The sequence below is a fragment of the Hypomesus transpacificus genome, chromosome 18 (genome assembly GCF_021917145.1).
Source record: "Hypomesus transpacificus isolate Combined female chromosome 18, fHypTra1, whole genome shotgun sequence".
NCBI classification, from domain to species: Eukaryota; Metazoa; Chordata; class Actinopteri; order Osmeriformes; family Osmeridae; genus Hypomesus; species Hypomesus transpacificus.
In genome coordinates this window covers 8,938,684-8,955,488 of record NC_061077.1, presented here as the reverse complement: position 1 = coordinate 8,955,488, position 16,805 = coordinate 8,938,684, and the positions used below count along the sequence as shown (strand labels likewise).

The 16,805-nt window shown below is 40.8% G+C and overlaps 1 protein-coding gene across 2 annotated transcripts; it reads right to left on the bottom strand.

The window, feature by feature from the left end:
* Positions 1 to 11,427: 11,427 nt before the first annotated feature.
* On the bottom strand, positions 11,428 to 16,787 carry kiaa2013 (KIAA2013 ortholog). 2 transcript variants are annotated; one of them, XM_047040344.1, is made up of 3 exons: positions 15,239 to 16,787; positions 14,160 to 15,013; positions 11,428 to 12,687 (listed from the first exon to the last, which is right to left on the bottom strand). In XM_047040344.1, exons 1-3 carry the CDS (start codon positions 16,194 to 16,196, stop codon positions 12,652 to 12,654), a joined length of 1,848 nt encoding a protein of 615 aa, XP_046896300.1. In that variant the 5' UTR covers positions 16,197 to 16,787; the 3' UTR covers positions 11,428 to 12,651. The 2 variants fall into 2 exon arrangements, with proteins under 2 accessions (XP_046896300.1, XP_046896301.1); XM_047040345.1 differs by having other exon boundaries at positions 11,428 to 12,684.
* Positions 16,788 to 16,805: the final 18 nt, after the last annotated feature.

The following is a 16,805-nucleotide window of genomic DNA, read 5'->3' as shown; positions in this document are numbered from 1 at the left end:
ACTTCTATAGCTTACTATCAGAGTCATGTGGTTCAATCAGCAATGGATTTGAATGCTCACCAACATTATAAAAAATGTAATACATTGTATTGTATAGTACATTGTAATGTTTAATTAATCGTATTACAAATGTAAAACAATATATTGTAAAAGCATGATTGCATGGAACTACTGTAGTTCTGGGTACAGGGTACAAGTTTCTCAAGGACAAAGCTGTTGATATGAATACTTCGAAATACAACAACAACAGTCTATTGTTGAATATAAGACTCTAATCAAAGACCAAATCCTTTTAAATGTCTGCCAGAAAACTATTATTTAAGAAACAATACGAAAGTTTATTGTTTCCAGGTGCCCTGAGGTCTAAGTCAATTTAGCATGATAGCTCCTTGTGCTAAGAGGCAGGGGAAATGTCAATTAGTCCCCCTCCATTTTCCCACTGTGCTCTCTCAGATGCTGAGGCTACAGGGGTAATCAGTCATCATCTGCCCTCTGTCCCCTTCTCACTTGGGGGATGGGCTCTGAGGTGTAGAAACTTGGAATGGCTCTTGTGTGGCGATACACACACACGCACACACAAACCCACACTTTTACTAACACACATACACACACACACCCACACACACACACAGCCACACACACACTGAGCTGAGTGAAACATGAAAGAGCAGAGTCACCTACACCTTCTGCTAGTATCAGTGTGATCTTGAGCCAGTTCTAGGACACAAATTCTTTATAAACATAACTTGTTCATTTCTCTTTAAACAAATAGCTAAATACTGTTTTAATGTACACTATGAAATATACATTTCTGGACAGGTAATGTAGGACATAGGCCTAGGTCTTACTGCAGGGGCCCACGTTTGATTCCAGCCTGCACCATTTCCAGTATGTTCTCCTCTCTCTATCTCCCTTTCATTTCCTGTCTCATCTCTACTGTTACTTTCACAAACCAAAAAAACATCTTACTAATAAAATGCCTGTGTCTTTAATGAATATGATAACAACAGTGCAGTCCCCTTTTGACTTACACAAACATATGATATAGCTATGCAACCAATGCCAAGAATGTATCACCTGATTAGTGATGGAATGAAGAGAGACAGTCAAGGATGTTCTCAACTGACCCATCTCTGTCTGCCAGTCCTTGCGCTTCCCTGACACATCCTAGATACTGTTATCGCAGAGAGATTGCTGAAGCAGACCAAGAACATTCACCATGCCGGATACTCTCTTTTAAAGTACAGACTGGGATGCCTAAGGTGTACATCATACATTGTGAACACTTTACTTCCACTTGTAGTCAATCATCAACCATGATGCTAAAAATATCAGTTACAAACCGATTTCTTTCAAGAATGTGGTAAATCTTGGTGACTATTTACTGGACAGATTTACAGGATACTTGAAGACAGTGTCACTGGTTATTTTTATGTATGAACTATGAACCGAGTGAACGTGATTTCTCCATGGCAGCCTTATAATGACTCATTCACAGAAAGACCATTACCGTACATGATTCAAGTTTAAAGTGTATATGTTCATGTGAAGTGTGAATGTGTACATGTGTGTGCACATGTGAATGGCGGTCAGTGTACGTGTGTGTGTTTGTAGAGGGAGACATGAGGCTTGTGCCTTGGGAAGGTTAAAACGATGTGTGCAGTGACCTCATAAAGGGATGAACTTTACAGGCCAAGGAACCCAATTTTATTTTAACACACAAGACCTCACCTAATAACTCAGACAAAGAATATGGTAATGCTAACTCTAATCCTAACCTGAAGCCAGTCTTGAACGCTGACCTTCCCATATCAAATGTAATCAGTTCTCCTATGTGAAAACAACAGCACGAGAGCAGGTAGAGGATCTGATCAGGATACAGACTGCATGTCAGCTTCATCATTTCCCAACTCTGAGCTGTACTTCAGGCCGATTACATCATAGCCTTGTCCTGTGGCACCATTCACAAAGATAAGGCTATTTTAACATGTCAGAGACCTTGTTGCATATATTTAGCATTAGATCATGCTATTTTTATGCATCATGTAAATAAGGCATGACAGGCTACTCATACAGAATACTTATAATATGATTCTTGTATACATTTTTTCATTTGTTCAATCTCTTCTAATACCTGTCTCGATACCTGTCATTGCCCCCTGGTTCATAAGTATTTTCTTTAATAAGGTAATGAATGCATGTCCAGACCAATGACTGTTTAATAATCTACATCTGAAAAAGGCTTACAGAAATTGTAATATTGGATTGTAGAATTGAAGACCCATAATTATTAGCAATGACCCACTTTGATGCCAGGTGTTGCGCTTAGTCATTGCAGTTGCTATATAATTATATATTATATAATTAAAACTAGGTTAGTCTGTTCACGTTATTGGTCTGATATGACCGTCTGAAGTTATAATGAGTTTTTATCATCATAAGCTGATTCAGTGTATTGCAGGAGCACCAATGCCCTTTACACTTCCACACTTTCCCAGTGTCTTTTAATTAAATCCATCTCCTTTTCACTGCAGATAGACTCTGAAATATATAATATTCGTTATTTTATTCATTGTGACAGTGTTGTATTGAGAGAAAGAGACGCAAAAAATAGCCTACTTATCAGCCCAAAATACGAGGTCAGGCAAGGTCAGACTGCATAGTCAACATGGCTTATTTCTCAGTTTGTAATGAATTTATCAGGAAACACTGTATTGGCAATACTGTGTTAGTAAAATTCATTGCTAATGGTCTGTTTTTCGTTTGTTGACTAATATCTTAGACTTTCTTCCCCTCATTTAAAGCATTGAAAGGTTGGCCACATGTAACCAAACTCCATTCCAAAGGATAACAGCTATTCAACTCATTAGGAACCCACATAAAAGATACATTTCCACCCATTTTTACAGGCTGCGTCTAGATGTCCTTCCAAACAAACAATGCATTAAAGTTTAAATCCAAAGAGCAGCTTACAATGTCATTAAAATCTCTTTACCTCGCCCTCCCTCATGATACCAACCCCCCGTGGTTCTGTGACAGATATCAATGGCGTAACCTGGGGCCAGAAGCACCCCCACTGTGGCTAATGTACAAGACACAACATGTAGTAATGATGACAAACGCCTTGTCCACTCTCCACCCAAAGTGCTTCGTTGTCTTTTGGCAGGAGAGGCCAGTGTGACCACCTGCCTTTACAAAGGTAAAATGCTAATGTGAAGGGTTATTAAAAAAAAACGTATTAGAGTTGCCACAGGGTGACTGTACAAGCGTTACAGTGCTTAGAACCTTTGAATAATTAGTCTTGAATGGTTCAAATAATAGGACACATACTGGTTATTATATCTCCATAATGGCAACCTTTCCTATTCCTATGGTTGTCTGAGCTCAATGTCTGCCCTGTGGGCAGGTGGCTTTGTTTTCAGTAACACAGCACTGACTGTGACTTTCACAATTCAAGTCACATTCAAAAGTCAGCTATGGTCAGAAATAAGAAGGCAAACAGGAAGTCCTATAAATATAAACATCAGTTATGGTAATTTGTGTCCTCTTAGCCTTTTCGAAAGTTCAGTGACTTTTTCATAAGGATGTGAAGGCAGGGATTTCTCAACGTGTTTGCAAAGCAGATGGATGCCAATTCTTTAAATGCAAAGAACAAGTTACACAGCTTTTACAGTTGTCGTTGTTTTGAAGTTGGATGGGAGCTTGCCTCACAGAGAGATTTATACAATATCTCTGAAGTTTGCAAGTCCTACTTTTTAGCGCCAACAACATTTGGTTCCTGTGCTGTCACCCTAGGGCCAAGCCCCTTCCCGCTTGCCCTATCTGCCCCACGTTGCTGCCATGTTTGGGGTGGAATGTGTGGTGCCTCAATGTGCCAGGACACCCCACATGGTGCCTGACATACACTGTCACAAAAAGGTTTGAGGAAGTGAAAATCTAATAGCAAATCTTTATGCATTCATTAGTGTCCTCTGTTTAGTTTTGAACTATGCGTTATAACTTGAAATGTGCAGGGGAGAGGGAGAGAAAGGGGGGAAGAGAACTTGACATATGTTAAATAAGTCAAACAGGATATGGATAGCATAGCAACATTTGAATTCAGCATTAATACCATTATTGATAAACTGTCTTTTAGACTCATAAACCATATAATACATGTTGCCCACCGTAAAAATTTCAGGACATGCTTTGTGTTGACTCTCTCATGAGCTCAGCTGTGAATTCTGTGAAACAGACTAGCTTCTGCAAATTAAATTCGATTTTATGCATCTTCAGAGGATGGAACCACAGTCAATAGCTATGTCTGATATTGAAAACATTAGAATGTATTTGAGCTATTCCAAAACAGAACATAATATCCATGAAATATGAGAATACAATAACACAGCAGAGGAGGTTCTTTTTGAGCACCATAAGAGTGAGGCAGGTGGGGGTCAGAAGAGGGAGAGATAGAAAAAGAAAGAAAGAGAAGAAAGAAAGAGAAGGGGCGCCTCTGTGATCTAGTCATCATGCTGTCCCCCCGTGACAGTTTTATTATCAGGGTGGAATGCAACACAAGAGTCATTTCCACCAATGATCCCACCCCCTTCCACACCTCAGGACAAGTGAGTGTGCCTGACATGTGGCTTGCAGAAAGACGGAGATTTAATAGAGAGGGAGGGAGAGATTGGAGAACACAAAGCGAGGACACACAACTGAATGTTGGGGGGGGGGGGGGAGAGTTGTGAAGGGGGAAGGACAGAAAAGTGAGAATAGAGAGAAGCTAAGGGGGAGAGAAGAAGAGAGGCATCAGTCAGGTTGGCAAAGGACCTCCAACAAATTGGTACTCTGTTCATCTGATCCCTCATTATTGTAGAACAAAGTTGAGGTCTTGTTTCAAACTACTTGTCTCTCCTACAGTAGGCGACAAGGGCTCCTCTCCATTTCATATTAGTGTGTTGTGTGTTAATTCAGCAAGCCTTGATGTGCCATACTGTTCACATTTGGCTTGATTACACACGTTTGTGGCTGCTGTTTGCTGCATTTGAGGTAAATGCCATCTTGGCATTCAACAGCCCAGGTTGCAGTTGTTTCACAATAAGGAATTAACAAAAGCTATCCAAAGATGTTACCCCTCAGTTTGGGAACACTAGACAATGGCACAAATAATCTCTGGGTTTTGCTTGATTGCGTACAAAATGCAAACAGATGCATATTTTTCCATTTGACAAAAAGTGACAAAAAGATATAAGGTTGTAGAATGTGAACAATGATCTGTGATGGTTCCAGTCATACCACTCTCCTCTCTGCGTGGGTGCCATGCCTGCAAGTGGTTCACAGCCACAGTGTTTACAGACCAACACAGCATGAGTCATGTGATGTGGACCTGTGGCACTACCAGCCGGCAACCCATTCTACCAGATCCAAGAAAACTGAACTAAAGTGCTGATTCAAAGCTGTTTGAACCAAACCACACAGGTTACATGCATTGTCACGGCATTCAGTCAGTGGACAAACAAACTATTGAGGACTGCAGGGCTGGTTTGAGATATGATTAAACATTGCCCTCTTGTGGTTAGACTGGATTTCAAACTTATTAAATATTTCATTGATTCATTATATGACAAAACACGGCATCGATAAACAAGCAGTTAGTAGCCCTTTATTACTAAATCTAAACCTAACCAAAAAAAACAATCAAATAACAAAGAAGATGCTAAAATCCTGAAATTATTCAAATGTATCAGGTTTCTGAATGGTGAACAGTTACAATGCCTGATATAATTTTAGCTGGGCAATTTCTTTATCCACATAGTTTAATCTTCCAGTGCAAATTTAAGGATGGACTAAAGAGTCAGTTGGTAATTTTCTGGTTAAATCTCCTTAATTTAATCAAAACTAAATGAGTAATCCTTACAGTTTGTAAAACGTACACTACAACACAATAAAACCAAAATCTAAATGCATTAATAAATCAAAGATTCACAAATTTGTATCTAAACTTCAAGACCTTATTTTACATGTGAACGATGGAACCAGGCAGCAGTTCAGGCTTCTCCCCTGTCCCTCCATGGGTCCTCTTCTCCCTGGGCAATGGACCATCACTCTCCCCTTGAAGGCCCCCAATCAGGGAGCCCAGGGCTCCAAAGCTACTGGCGCAGGGCTCCACCTGAGCAGACACACACAGGCCGGGGCCTGCGGAAGCCTGGGTACTGGGCTGGAGGCAGGGCTGGGTGGAGCCAGAGGGTGGGGCCACTTCCAGAAGGGAGATGGGAGTGGTGTTCTCACTAATGCTCTGCACTGTTGCGCAGGACTGGAACAAGGGAAACGGGAAGAGGTAGAAGAAGGTGTGAACAACAAGAGAGAAATTAAGAATTATTCCAAGGCAAAGCACTTTTACAAACATTTACAAGTTATTTTACAGGTATTACTACATACAGGTATTACTACATATATACGTATTATATATATATACAAGACTAAGACAGTATATTGAATGACACTATCTAGTCAAACATGGTTGAAAGTATATGGACACTCAAGACACCAATTGGGTACAGTATAAACATAACATACATTTCCCATAGAGCCCTCGCTTCCAATAAGAGTCTTTTTCTTCCTGGCCATGTTGGGATTCCAGTGGCACACCAGGCTGTCATTCTGGACACTGTAGTTCTTATGCCCAATCAGCCAGTACGTGTTCATTTTGCCTTTACCCTTAAAAAAAAAAGGGACAGATTTTTTGATGGATTCAAACACCTTATTTACCTTTGCAGTTGAAGAAGATAACTGTTTTTGTTTTTTAAATCAGTCAAAACACATTCACATTTTGAAGGCTTGATATTAACAATTAAGTGTTTCTTCAGTGTATTAAAACTTTTTACAGTACTTCAACATTCCATTGTTACAATAATTAGGAGCTTCACCTATAGTGACATTAACTCACAAGAGACTGCTGAAGAACTCCTCTCAGTCTATAATCAAGTGTTTAATTATGCAGAGTCAATTCAGATTAATTAACTGGAGAAATGTCACTCAAAACCATCACACTTCTGTCAAGTGTGTGTGGGTTTTATGTGTATTGTGTGGAGGAGGTCGTTTCTAGACTACCACAAGATGAACATGATATACCCCACACTAGACCCTTTAGAGTGACCATAGTGCCATAATACATTTTTTTACTAATGTGTGTTCAGACTGGCAAGGAATGATGCAGTGTTGTATGGTGAAGGAAACACTGAATCTCACCTTGACCTCTATCTCTCCTCTGAGTTGGAGCTCATAGGCATTGTCCTTCATCAGAGCCAGGTAGGTAGCTGAGCTGGTATGGATCTTTTGGGCTGAAAACACAAAAACATTATGCACACACTCTCTCACACACACACACACACACACACACACACACACACACACACACACACACACTCACACACACACACACACACACACTCACACTGTATTGAACTTCATCAAGTCAACATGAAGCTTAAAAGCTATGTAGATATGGAACATCTTATGGAGATATGCATTTACTGTACATTTCAGAGGAAGTGTGTGTGTATGAAATACAATGGCTACATTTGTGGGAGAGACACTATGTTAAGAAAAATAGACCTACGCAGGCTAGTGGATTCCATTCTGGAAGCAGTGTTGACAGTGTCTCCAAACAAGCAGTATCTGGGCATCTTGTAGCCTACGATACCTGCCACACAAGGACCTAGAGCAACGACAGCAATGCAATGGCTCAGGTAGCTTTGTTATATTTTAAACAATAACCTTCGTGCCAGATGGAAATGAAAATAACCGTCTCACCTGTGTGTATGCCCGCCCTTAACTGAAGCCTCTTGTTGGGCATGTGTGGGACGAGCACCTGCCTGACTGCTGCCACCAGGTCCAGGGACATCTTGGCAATCTCGTCAGCGTGCTTGTCACCATTCCTCTCTGGTAGCCCGCTCACCACCATGTAGGCATCTCCTATAGTCTCCACCTGAATGGTGTGACCCATCAATTATGCTTTGCAAAAATCAGTCATGAGGAATTTGACTGTATAGACAATATTTTCTTTTTTTGCATGCTCATTTTTACCTTGTAGACGTCATAGGAGTCGATACGCGTGTCGAAGCACATGTACAGGTTATTCAGCATCTCCACAACTTGTAAAGGAGTGCAGGAGGCAGATATCGAAGTGAATCCCACAATATCAGAGAAGAAAATGGTCACCTATGGAACAAGAAAAATGAAATGTTTGGAATAAGAAAGACTATTTCTGAATGCATCATACCTTGTATTCACTTTCCATATATTTTATGAGGGGGTGCTCAGAAAGAAAGAAAGTGAATGTCCTTTCTGAATGAAACCTCTCAAAAACAGAAGGTGAAAGTCTTGTTGTAGATGAATTTGAAGATTCTATACACTGTTTTTGTTTTCCTTGCTCTTGGCAGAATGTTTCATGGGGCTTAAGAGTGTGTGTGAAAACAGCCCTGATCACATTAGATAATAAACCTGAACAGAGTGCTTTTGGCACAGCTGCTTCAAGCCCCTCAATGAGCTAGATACAATTTTCACCCACATAACCTGTTTTATCTCCTAATGAATATGGAATACTATAATTATAGGTAATTACGACAACAATAAGAACAAAGAAAGCGGACCCATGTGTTCATTCAGAATGTTGGGTGATCTGGCCCATGTATCACACAAGCATAGTCTCTTCACATCACACGGCCCATTCTCATTTTTATTTGGTTAAATGTTAAAAGTGAAGGGGAGACAGGACCTTATGGCATTACATTTCACATTATGCTAAGGAAAACTGGGTGTCCCATGACCTGAAAGTAGTTATCAACACATAACTAGTGTATTGTAAATGGTAAAAGAGAAACTCTTCAGGAGCACCATGCATGGAAGCAGACATGACAGTGACATCTGCATTATTTGTAATTTTACTTCATTGACTAGAACCCACCTGCTCATAGCTTTCAGCCTCTACGTGTTTTTGCTGGCGAAGCTGCTTTGCTACTGACTTGGGAAGCATTTGGTGCAGGAGATCCTCGGCCAGTTGCCTCTGGCGTTTCAGATCCTCAGTCTTCTCCTTCAGGCTGCGGGCATAGTTCTGAATCCACTCTGTCACCTGCTTGAAGGACACCAGTACCACTGGATAAATGAGGCAAGCCATCGCCAACAGGCAAATCCTCATGCTAAAACTTGAAAACATTGTTCGGGATGCCAGCCTCAGGGCTGGCACTGCGTGGGCAAGCAGGCATCCTTGGGTGTCCTTCAGGGCCTCAATGCCAATCTGGGACCCAGCCATGGCTTCATCTGTCGTTTCTCCAGAGATATACCAGGGTGTCAAGTCTAAAATATATGCTTCTTTTAAATTATCAGTAAAGTTGAGTTTCTCGTCTATGTTCTCTACCCAGCAGCCATTCAGTCTTTCAGACAGGAGTTTGGTGAAGGCTAGGTGGCTAAGTATATGGGCCCACTTAAATTGGAAGTCCACGTGAGTTCTTAAGGAGGGGAGGTCACATAACTGGTGGTTGAGCTCCTGGAATATTACCATAAGTCTGAGAGCAAATACATCAGTCCAGTATGAATATTGCTTGACCTTGATAATATCATCTTGTACAGTGCCCCAGGTATCCAGAAGTCTATGCATGGTTAAAGAGAAAAATGACTTGTCGGTGTCATTTATGTCCGCAGTTTCCCATGTTTCGTTAATGAACTTTGTTAAATCATCACTCTTCTCACGACAAAACCCAGCCAGTTCCATGCTGCAGGAGAGGCCCTTGGCGTTGGTTTGCTGTTTCATTTCTGCGCACACTTGAATTAATGCCGGCAAAATGACGGCCGGCGGACTCTTACACGCTTGTTGGTATGTTTCATTGTCTCTGTACTTGTTGCATAGTTTTCTCATATTTTGAAATTCATCAAAAAGTCTGAGATTTGTTTTAGTCTTACACGAGATTAGCTCGTCCAAAGCAGCGTCTGTGGTGTGCAACAGGTTCAAGTGGGAGTGCAGGTCAATGGACACCGAGCCAAGTAATGCCAGAAAAGACATGAGACAAGCTGTTAGAATGTGACGAACTGTGCGGCTTTTACCAAGGCAGGGAGATAATGAGCACCTGCAAAAGATCCGTTTGTTTGATTTAAATTCTTCTGAAACATTCGAAATATTGCTACAAAAGAAGCTCAATCTTAGCTCCCTTTGTTTGCCCCAAACTTTATTAAACACAATCATTACAAAATCAGACATGGGACAAGTTAGTTTTGTTTAATGATAAGATTGCATTATTATTTATACCTAAATTAATATAGCCTAAATACCATTGCATGAGTCGCTAAATAGGCTAAAAGCTACAAACTTGAAGCCAGAATAGACATTTTGCGTATCTTTATATTTGAAGCAAATTAAAACGCACCTGCAAATATCGCAGTCACTGTCAGAGTCTTCGTGCGTCTTTGGGGCAACCCTTCTTTTTCTGTGCCTCCTGCTTCGAATTTTGGTGAAAGTCCCTTTCAGCGAAGCCGAGGACAGGGTCCCAGATGCAAAACATTCCTTTTTCATGTAGCCTACTCAAACGATGACATGGAACTCACTCTTCGTCCAGATGTAAAATGCAACATTTTAGCTGTGGCCAAGATGTAGCCATTATTACAATTGTCTTGTCATTTGTGTGCAGACTGCTTATCTCATCCTCCGTCGGGTTATGCGTAATGAGATGCAAGCAACCCCTGACGTGAGTTCCATCATTGGGCTCTCGTTTGGACAGTTAGATTTGCACATTTCATTCGATATAAACTGTTGTAGGGTTATTCACAAATTACGAAGACATGTCTTGTGACCGTCCATAACCTTTCCATTTCAGGAGAGAATTCGGCCTGTAGCCTGGCAATTTCGTCTTTAGCAAGACACGACCCAAATGTAGCCTATATCTTTGTCTTTAATTGTTGAATTGGCTATTTACATTAGACCACACTCAGATTTAGGTGTAGCCAACAACATAATCTAAACGTATCAAACGAGATATTTGCATATCTTGCGATTGTGAAATCATTTATCCATGATTGGGTTGTCCTGAGGGAGGTCTTCCCCTCACGGAGGTGTTGGTGAGATGGTCTAGCCTGATTTTGAAGTGCTTCTGTTAAATCAAGGGACTACATGCCAGCTGGGACATTCTATTGTTAACATAAATATGGACAATTATGCTTAGAAACATGTCCATTTTGTCCCAATTAGGACATTCAAAGGCAATGAAAAAAAATCGTGACACGAATGGGTTTAGGGTTGTTTTGAAACAAACTACATTTGCTTTAGCAGTAGATTTTAGATGATAAAAAGCGTGTCGTTAATCTTTAGTCACGTTCTACAGTTGTGTTAAAAAAATAATAATATAAACAAAAACATTCACGTTGTATTTTTCTAAAATAATTGCAGACCAGTGACCTATATGCAACCTCCACCTAGCATAGGCTACTTTATTCGCATACTTTCGTTTCACATCCACAAATAGCCTATATTTAAACCTTCCTGTCAGCATCCTTAGATGTAACTCATTTACTTTATATTTTATTGACATTTGATTCAAGCTACAATAACACACACCTCTTACTCCCAATTCACATTATCAAAACAATATTCAAGTACAGACCATAATGTGTAATCAAAATTAATTTAAGGCACACTCAGCAGATTATCATAAAAACCCAAATAATTAGTATAAAGCCCTTAAAATACTCTGAAACAATACAATAGTTTGAAAAAACAGAAAAAAACAATACATTTCACTTCCAACTCTTGAGAAATTGAGAGAAACAGTTCATATGGTAATTTATGGTAAACATATACACACATTCATTCAAAAACATATTTTAAAAATAAATATGCACATTTCTTAAAGAATATTTGATACACTAAACTCGACCATATTCACTTCAATAATTTCCAAATACATTCTAAAGCCTTAATCAATGTAATTTAAGGATGTATTCATGCATTCACAAATACCCAAGTAAATGTAAAAAGCAGGAATGCAATTTAGGATTAAGATTTCACTAACAATCAGGTGGTACAGGCTGAGCAAAAGAGACAGAGAAAATCAATTCAATGAGGTTGAAAGAATTTGGTCCTCAAAGCACAAATATTGAAGATAATGGCTCTCAAAACATTGCTTGTAACCTGCAAATACGATTAACAATCAATAGAACAAGACTATTAGAATATAATCCTGTCATCATATCATTTCTTCATATTTTTCAAATAAATGTATGTAGCCTACTAAAAAGGTAATAACAGCAGTCCCCCATGAATGACCATAAAAAGGCTTGCTCAGCAGGTAAGAGGTAACATTTTTAAATAATGGTGACTGGAGATTGACTCCAATTTCATGTGTATTGTGGTAATCCAGTGACTGATTGGATGACAAGCTCAAACAGTGACTCTGATTGGATGACAAGCTCAAACAGTGGGATTGTCTTGTCAAATAGAGTGGAAGCGTTTATGAGGAAATGGCCCTGGAGGTAAAGTGGAATTTAGCTAGGAGATTTACTTGGTGTCAACTGCATAAATAAACTTTTAACAATCAAAGTTCACACCTATTTAATGAACCCATGACACTTCATCCGTTCACCCAGGCAGTATTTCAGCTATCTGCACCTGTTGCGATGGTTGCATTCCTAAGGAGTCATTTCCTCACTTGTCTTTGTCACCTGCTAAGGTCAAAGGGGGGAGATTAGAAACAGGAAGCAGAAATTCAGGATGGTTTACTGAAGCAGTTAATATATCCCAAATTCAAACCGACTCCAACCGTAAGCACGAGTATAGCGTAGATCTGATAGGATTGTATGCGCAATTAAGTAATAGCTTCAACGCATATGCTGCATGGTGCTTTTACTGTATTGCTTATTCATCCAATCCTTTCAGTTTTTTGCAAATTGCCATGGTGGTATGAGCTGGCAATTGATCATCAATCTTGGCTTAGACTGAACATTAATGAGGCAAAGTCAACCTGTAAATGCATCATTAATTTAATAAAAAGTGAATCAATATAAAACACCATCCAAAACACAAAGAATGAACAAAAAGCAAAGATAGGCATGGTTGTCTAAGGCCAAGCTGATTGGACAGCTGACCACCACTCACTGTAGATGTGTCTCATGGTTCCCAGGGCATCACCCACACACATCATCTCTTCCAATCCAAGTAGTGGACTAGCCTACTTTATATGACAGATGACAGGCAGCAAAGACATTTTAGTTTTTGTCTTGTTAGTACCACCCCACTTGAATTTCCAATTGTTATCTTGTTCTTTATCTTATTTATTTTTTCTTTTCTCAATTTTTTTAAATTTTGGAACTGAGGTGGTAAAAACAACTACTGAAGCACAAGCAAAAAAAAAAAATGCCGCAGGTTGAAATATTTACAAAGAAACCCCATTTCATACGAGTGTGAGAATGATTGAAGGCACCAGTAAAAGTACTGAACAAATGAATAACTGTGAATGAAAAGATAACTTATTTTACCCACCGATGCTATAGCCAAAATTCAAATAAACTGAATGGATCAGGAACAAGTAAAACTACTTTTTTTTCACTCTCTCTCAAATGGACTGAAACTAGAAACCCCATTTACTGTAGCTTGTCATAATTGTAACTATGAATAGTACATGTAAGAAAATATTAATTATTGTCCCAAACCAAACTTGAACTTCATCAACAACTACAGTATTATTTTAAATACGGTGTAGGTGCTTACTACTGGTGCTTTCAATAATATAACATTGTTTTTAGTACTTTTTTGAAAGTTTCAGGAGGTGACAAAGATTGTGTATTTCCTTCGATTTAAGTAAGCCTATTGGTTTTTAATTGATTCCATTAACACATAACCAAAATAAGTCTTTAGTTAGAGGGGAAAAGGGGGAAGATGTCTACCGCAACTATGTCAACCCACTGCAAATCCACTGGACATCCAAAGCACACAATCAGAAAATTGTCCGCACTCACACTCCAAAATATACCAAGCAGATACACCGAGAAAAACACACCGAGAAAAACACACACCAGAGGAGGTTTGAAACAGAAAAGGGAAATCTTTGCCGACTGACAAATGTAAAGCTAACCGCAGAAAAATAGTGTCATTTTGAGGCTGTCTTTTCAGTTCAACGCATTTTGTTGTGTGTTTATACCTTGCTCCTGAAGAGAGGCTTGGCGCCAGGCCCACAGTACTCGTTGTAGATGAGCTTGAAGAGAAAGAGGTGGAAGAGGGTGATGAGTGATGCCACGCTGAACCAGAAGATGAAGGGCAGCCCGGGGTATCTGTTTGCCATGTGCTCCTCATGGGCCACGATGGCCTTAAGGTGCAAAGTGTGGCGCAGGTCCTGCAGATGGCGCAGGTGTGTGGAGATGTACAGCAGTGGTGTGATTGGCTGTGTCACCATCACAGGGAACGTGTGACCTTTGACTTCTGATGTCAGCTCCACAGGCTCGTTCATGCATCCTGCTTCACAAGCATACAGCTGCACAGGCTTCTCCTGTGGTTTCACAGACACATGGAGAAAGGGCTTCCCCTCTGCATCCAGCAACACTGCTAAGTTGATCAAATCCTGGTTATAATGGATCCCTCGAAGTGAGTAGCTGTTATGTAGAACGTCTGGGTCTGCTTGGAATTGCAGATGGTTCTCGGTAAACTGGAGACCACCAAAACTGAGCACCATGCCCTGCATTAAGCCATGTGCACCAGCCGCTACCAGAACCTTGCAACCCCTCTTCTGGAGTGTGAGTGTCCACAGGGTGGCCAGCTGCAGGATCTGTGCCGCGCTGCTGACGCGCTCTGGCCACAGGTTCTCAGCGTGCATGGTGGCGTGGCCGCTGAAGCAGTGGTCAGCGTAGTTCAGGCTGGATTCCAGATCGGCATGTTGCTCCCCGCCAAGCCTCCGGTCCAGCAGGGGTGCCATGGTGGAGGACAGGATGTAGTAGAGGGTGGTGTTTACCGTGTGGCTTGACGGCGTGTGCGAGTCAGTGATCTTTTTCATCTCCACCCCTAATGAGACACAAACGGGAACAAATGACCTCTAACTTTAATAAACAATCAAATAAAGTATAATCTAGGTGAAGTTAATACATTGTAGGCTCGTAGTCACTTATCTATAGTTTTTTTATTTTGAAATCTATTTGACTTCTACATGTAAAGAATATAATTTGCAACTTGTTCAATCTTAAAGTGAAGAAATTGTGTTTTAATCTAAACCTTGCAAAAAAAACTTACCTGAGATGAAGAGGTCCATCCAAGCCTGCTGATGGTCCTGAACCACATCTTCTACATCTGCTCTCAGGAGCTCCCCCAGCTCCTTCTTGGCTCCGTCTCTCAACCTGGTGAAGGTCTCCTCCAGTTTAGAAGACTCAATGGGTTCTGAGGTCCACACCACAGATAAAACATTGTCTGAATACTCAGATTTGGCCAGGACTTGGATCCTACTGTTCAGCTTCTTGGTAGCCACCACCACCAGCACAATGCGATTCTTCTCTAGCAGAACTCTCCCTGATGACAGAACAATGTCCTTCTCCTCTATCTTCTCCACACTGGCAGAAAACTTACTCCCAAACGCGGGAGTTTCAGAGGAAACTTCCAAGGTGGCAGTCCGGTCTGAAGGGTTGTTAACGTGGATCCTCTGCAGGAACACGTTAGGACGACTGCGATGAGCAATGAACTCCTCCCTGATGGTAACACAGTCACGGACGGACTGCGAGGTGCTTGGTAAAAGACACCGGACTGACAGGACAGCCCCTTTGCGAAACCACAACATGGTGGCTTGGGCCTCTACTCGCTTGCCAGGAAGATGAACGCCCACTATTGGGGAATACTCAGTCTGGTGCACAGGGGCAGAGCCAGGCTGAGTGGATGAGGCTACCCAGAGTTTATTAGACTCAAAATCAACCAGGATGTGGCCATTACCTGATACAAACGGTGTGTCTACTTTCTCCAGAGGTGTGCTGTAAACTCCTTCCCCTCGTTCAACAAGGGACTTCCACCGGTGGATTTCAGTCTGTAGGCATTGCCCAGCAACTCCACCTGACTGAGCTGAACTACCAAAGAGCCTCAATGCACCATCCGAGCCCAGGTACCAGTAGAATATTAGAAAAATTAACAGTCCAATAAGGAGTCTTCTCGCCCAGCTGCTTGACAGCAACCCTGGCAGACCCTTTAATCTTTGTTGCAGCCACATGATATCCGTTTTGGATTCAAAAAAACGATTGGCAGGCAAAAAAAAGTAGTTGCAAGTAGATATGTGGGCATATAATTATTGGCTGAATATGACCATTTAAACGGACTTACAGGTTAATAGAGACTGAGTTTGAAAAGTTGACTAGCAAGCTAGCCCTCTTACCATCTGATTTCAAGCAATGGCAAACTGGTGAACGTTACTGTCGAACAAACTCAACCCTTGGCTAATTCTTTACAATTCCAGCTAATAACGTCAAACACTACTTGGTATCAACATAGCTAGCTAGTACCAGTAGTAGAAGATGGATTTAAGTCAGCAAGCTAGCTAGCTAGCTATTGCGTCTTTAACTGGATGACTAGCGACGCGCTGCTAATCAGGCGAAAGTTTGCATTTTTTCTCACATGATTACTATTGTCACACTGCCCAAAGGCTGCATTAACTGGTCATTCGTTGGTTGCTTCTAGTGGTTGTTAAATGTCATCTTTCTTGATGTAACAGTTATTTATATCATTATTCCTATATAGATCTCTCGATGACACTTCTGGGTTTACAAAAATTACCGTAAGGCAACGTGAGTATACGGCTGACAGCATCCGGAAGTGTCGTGAC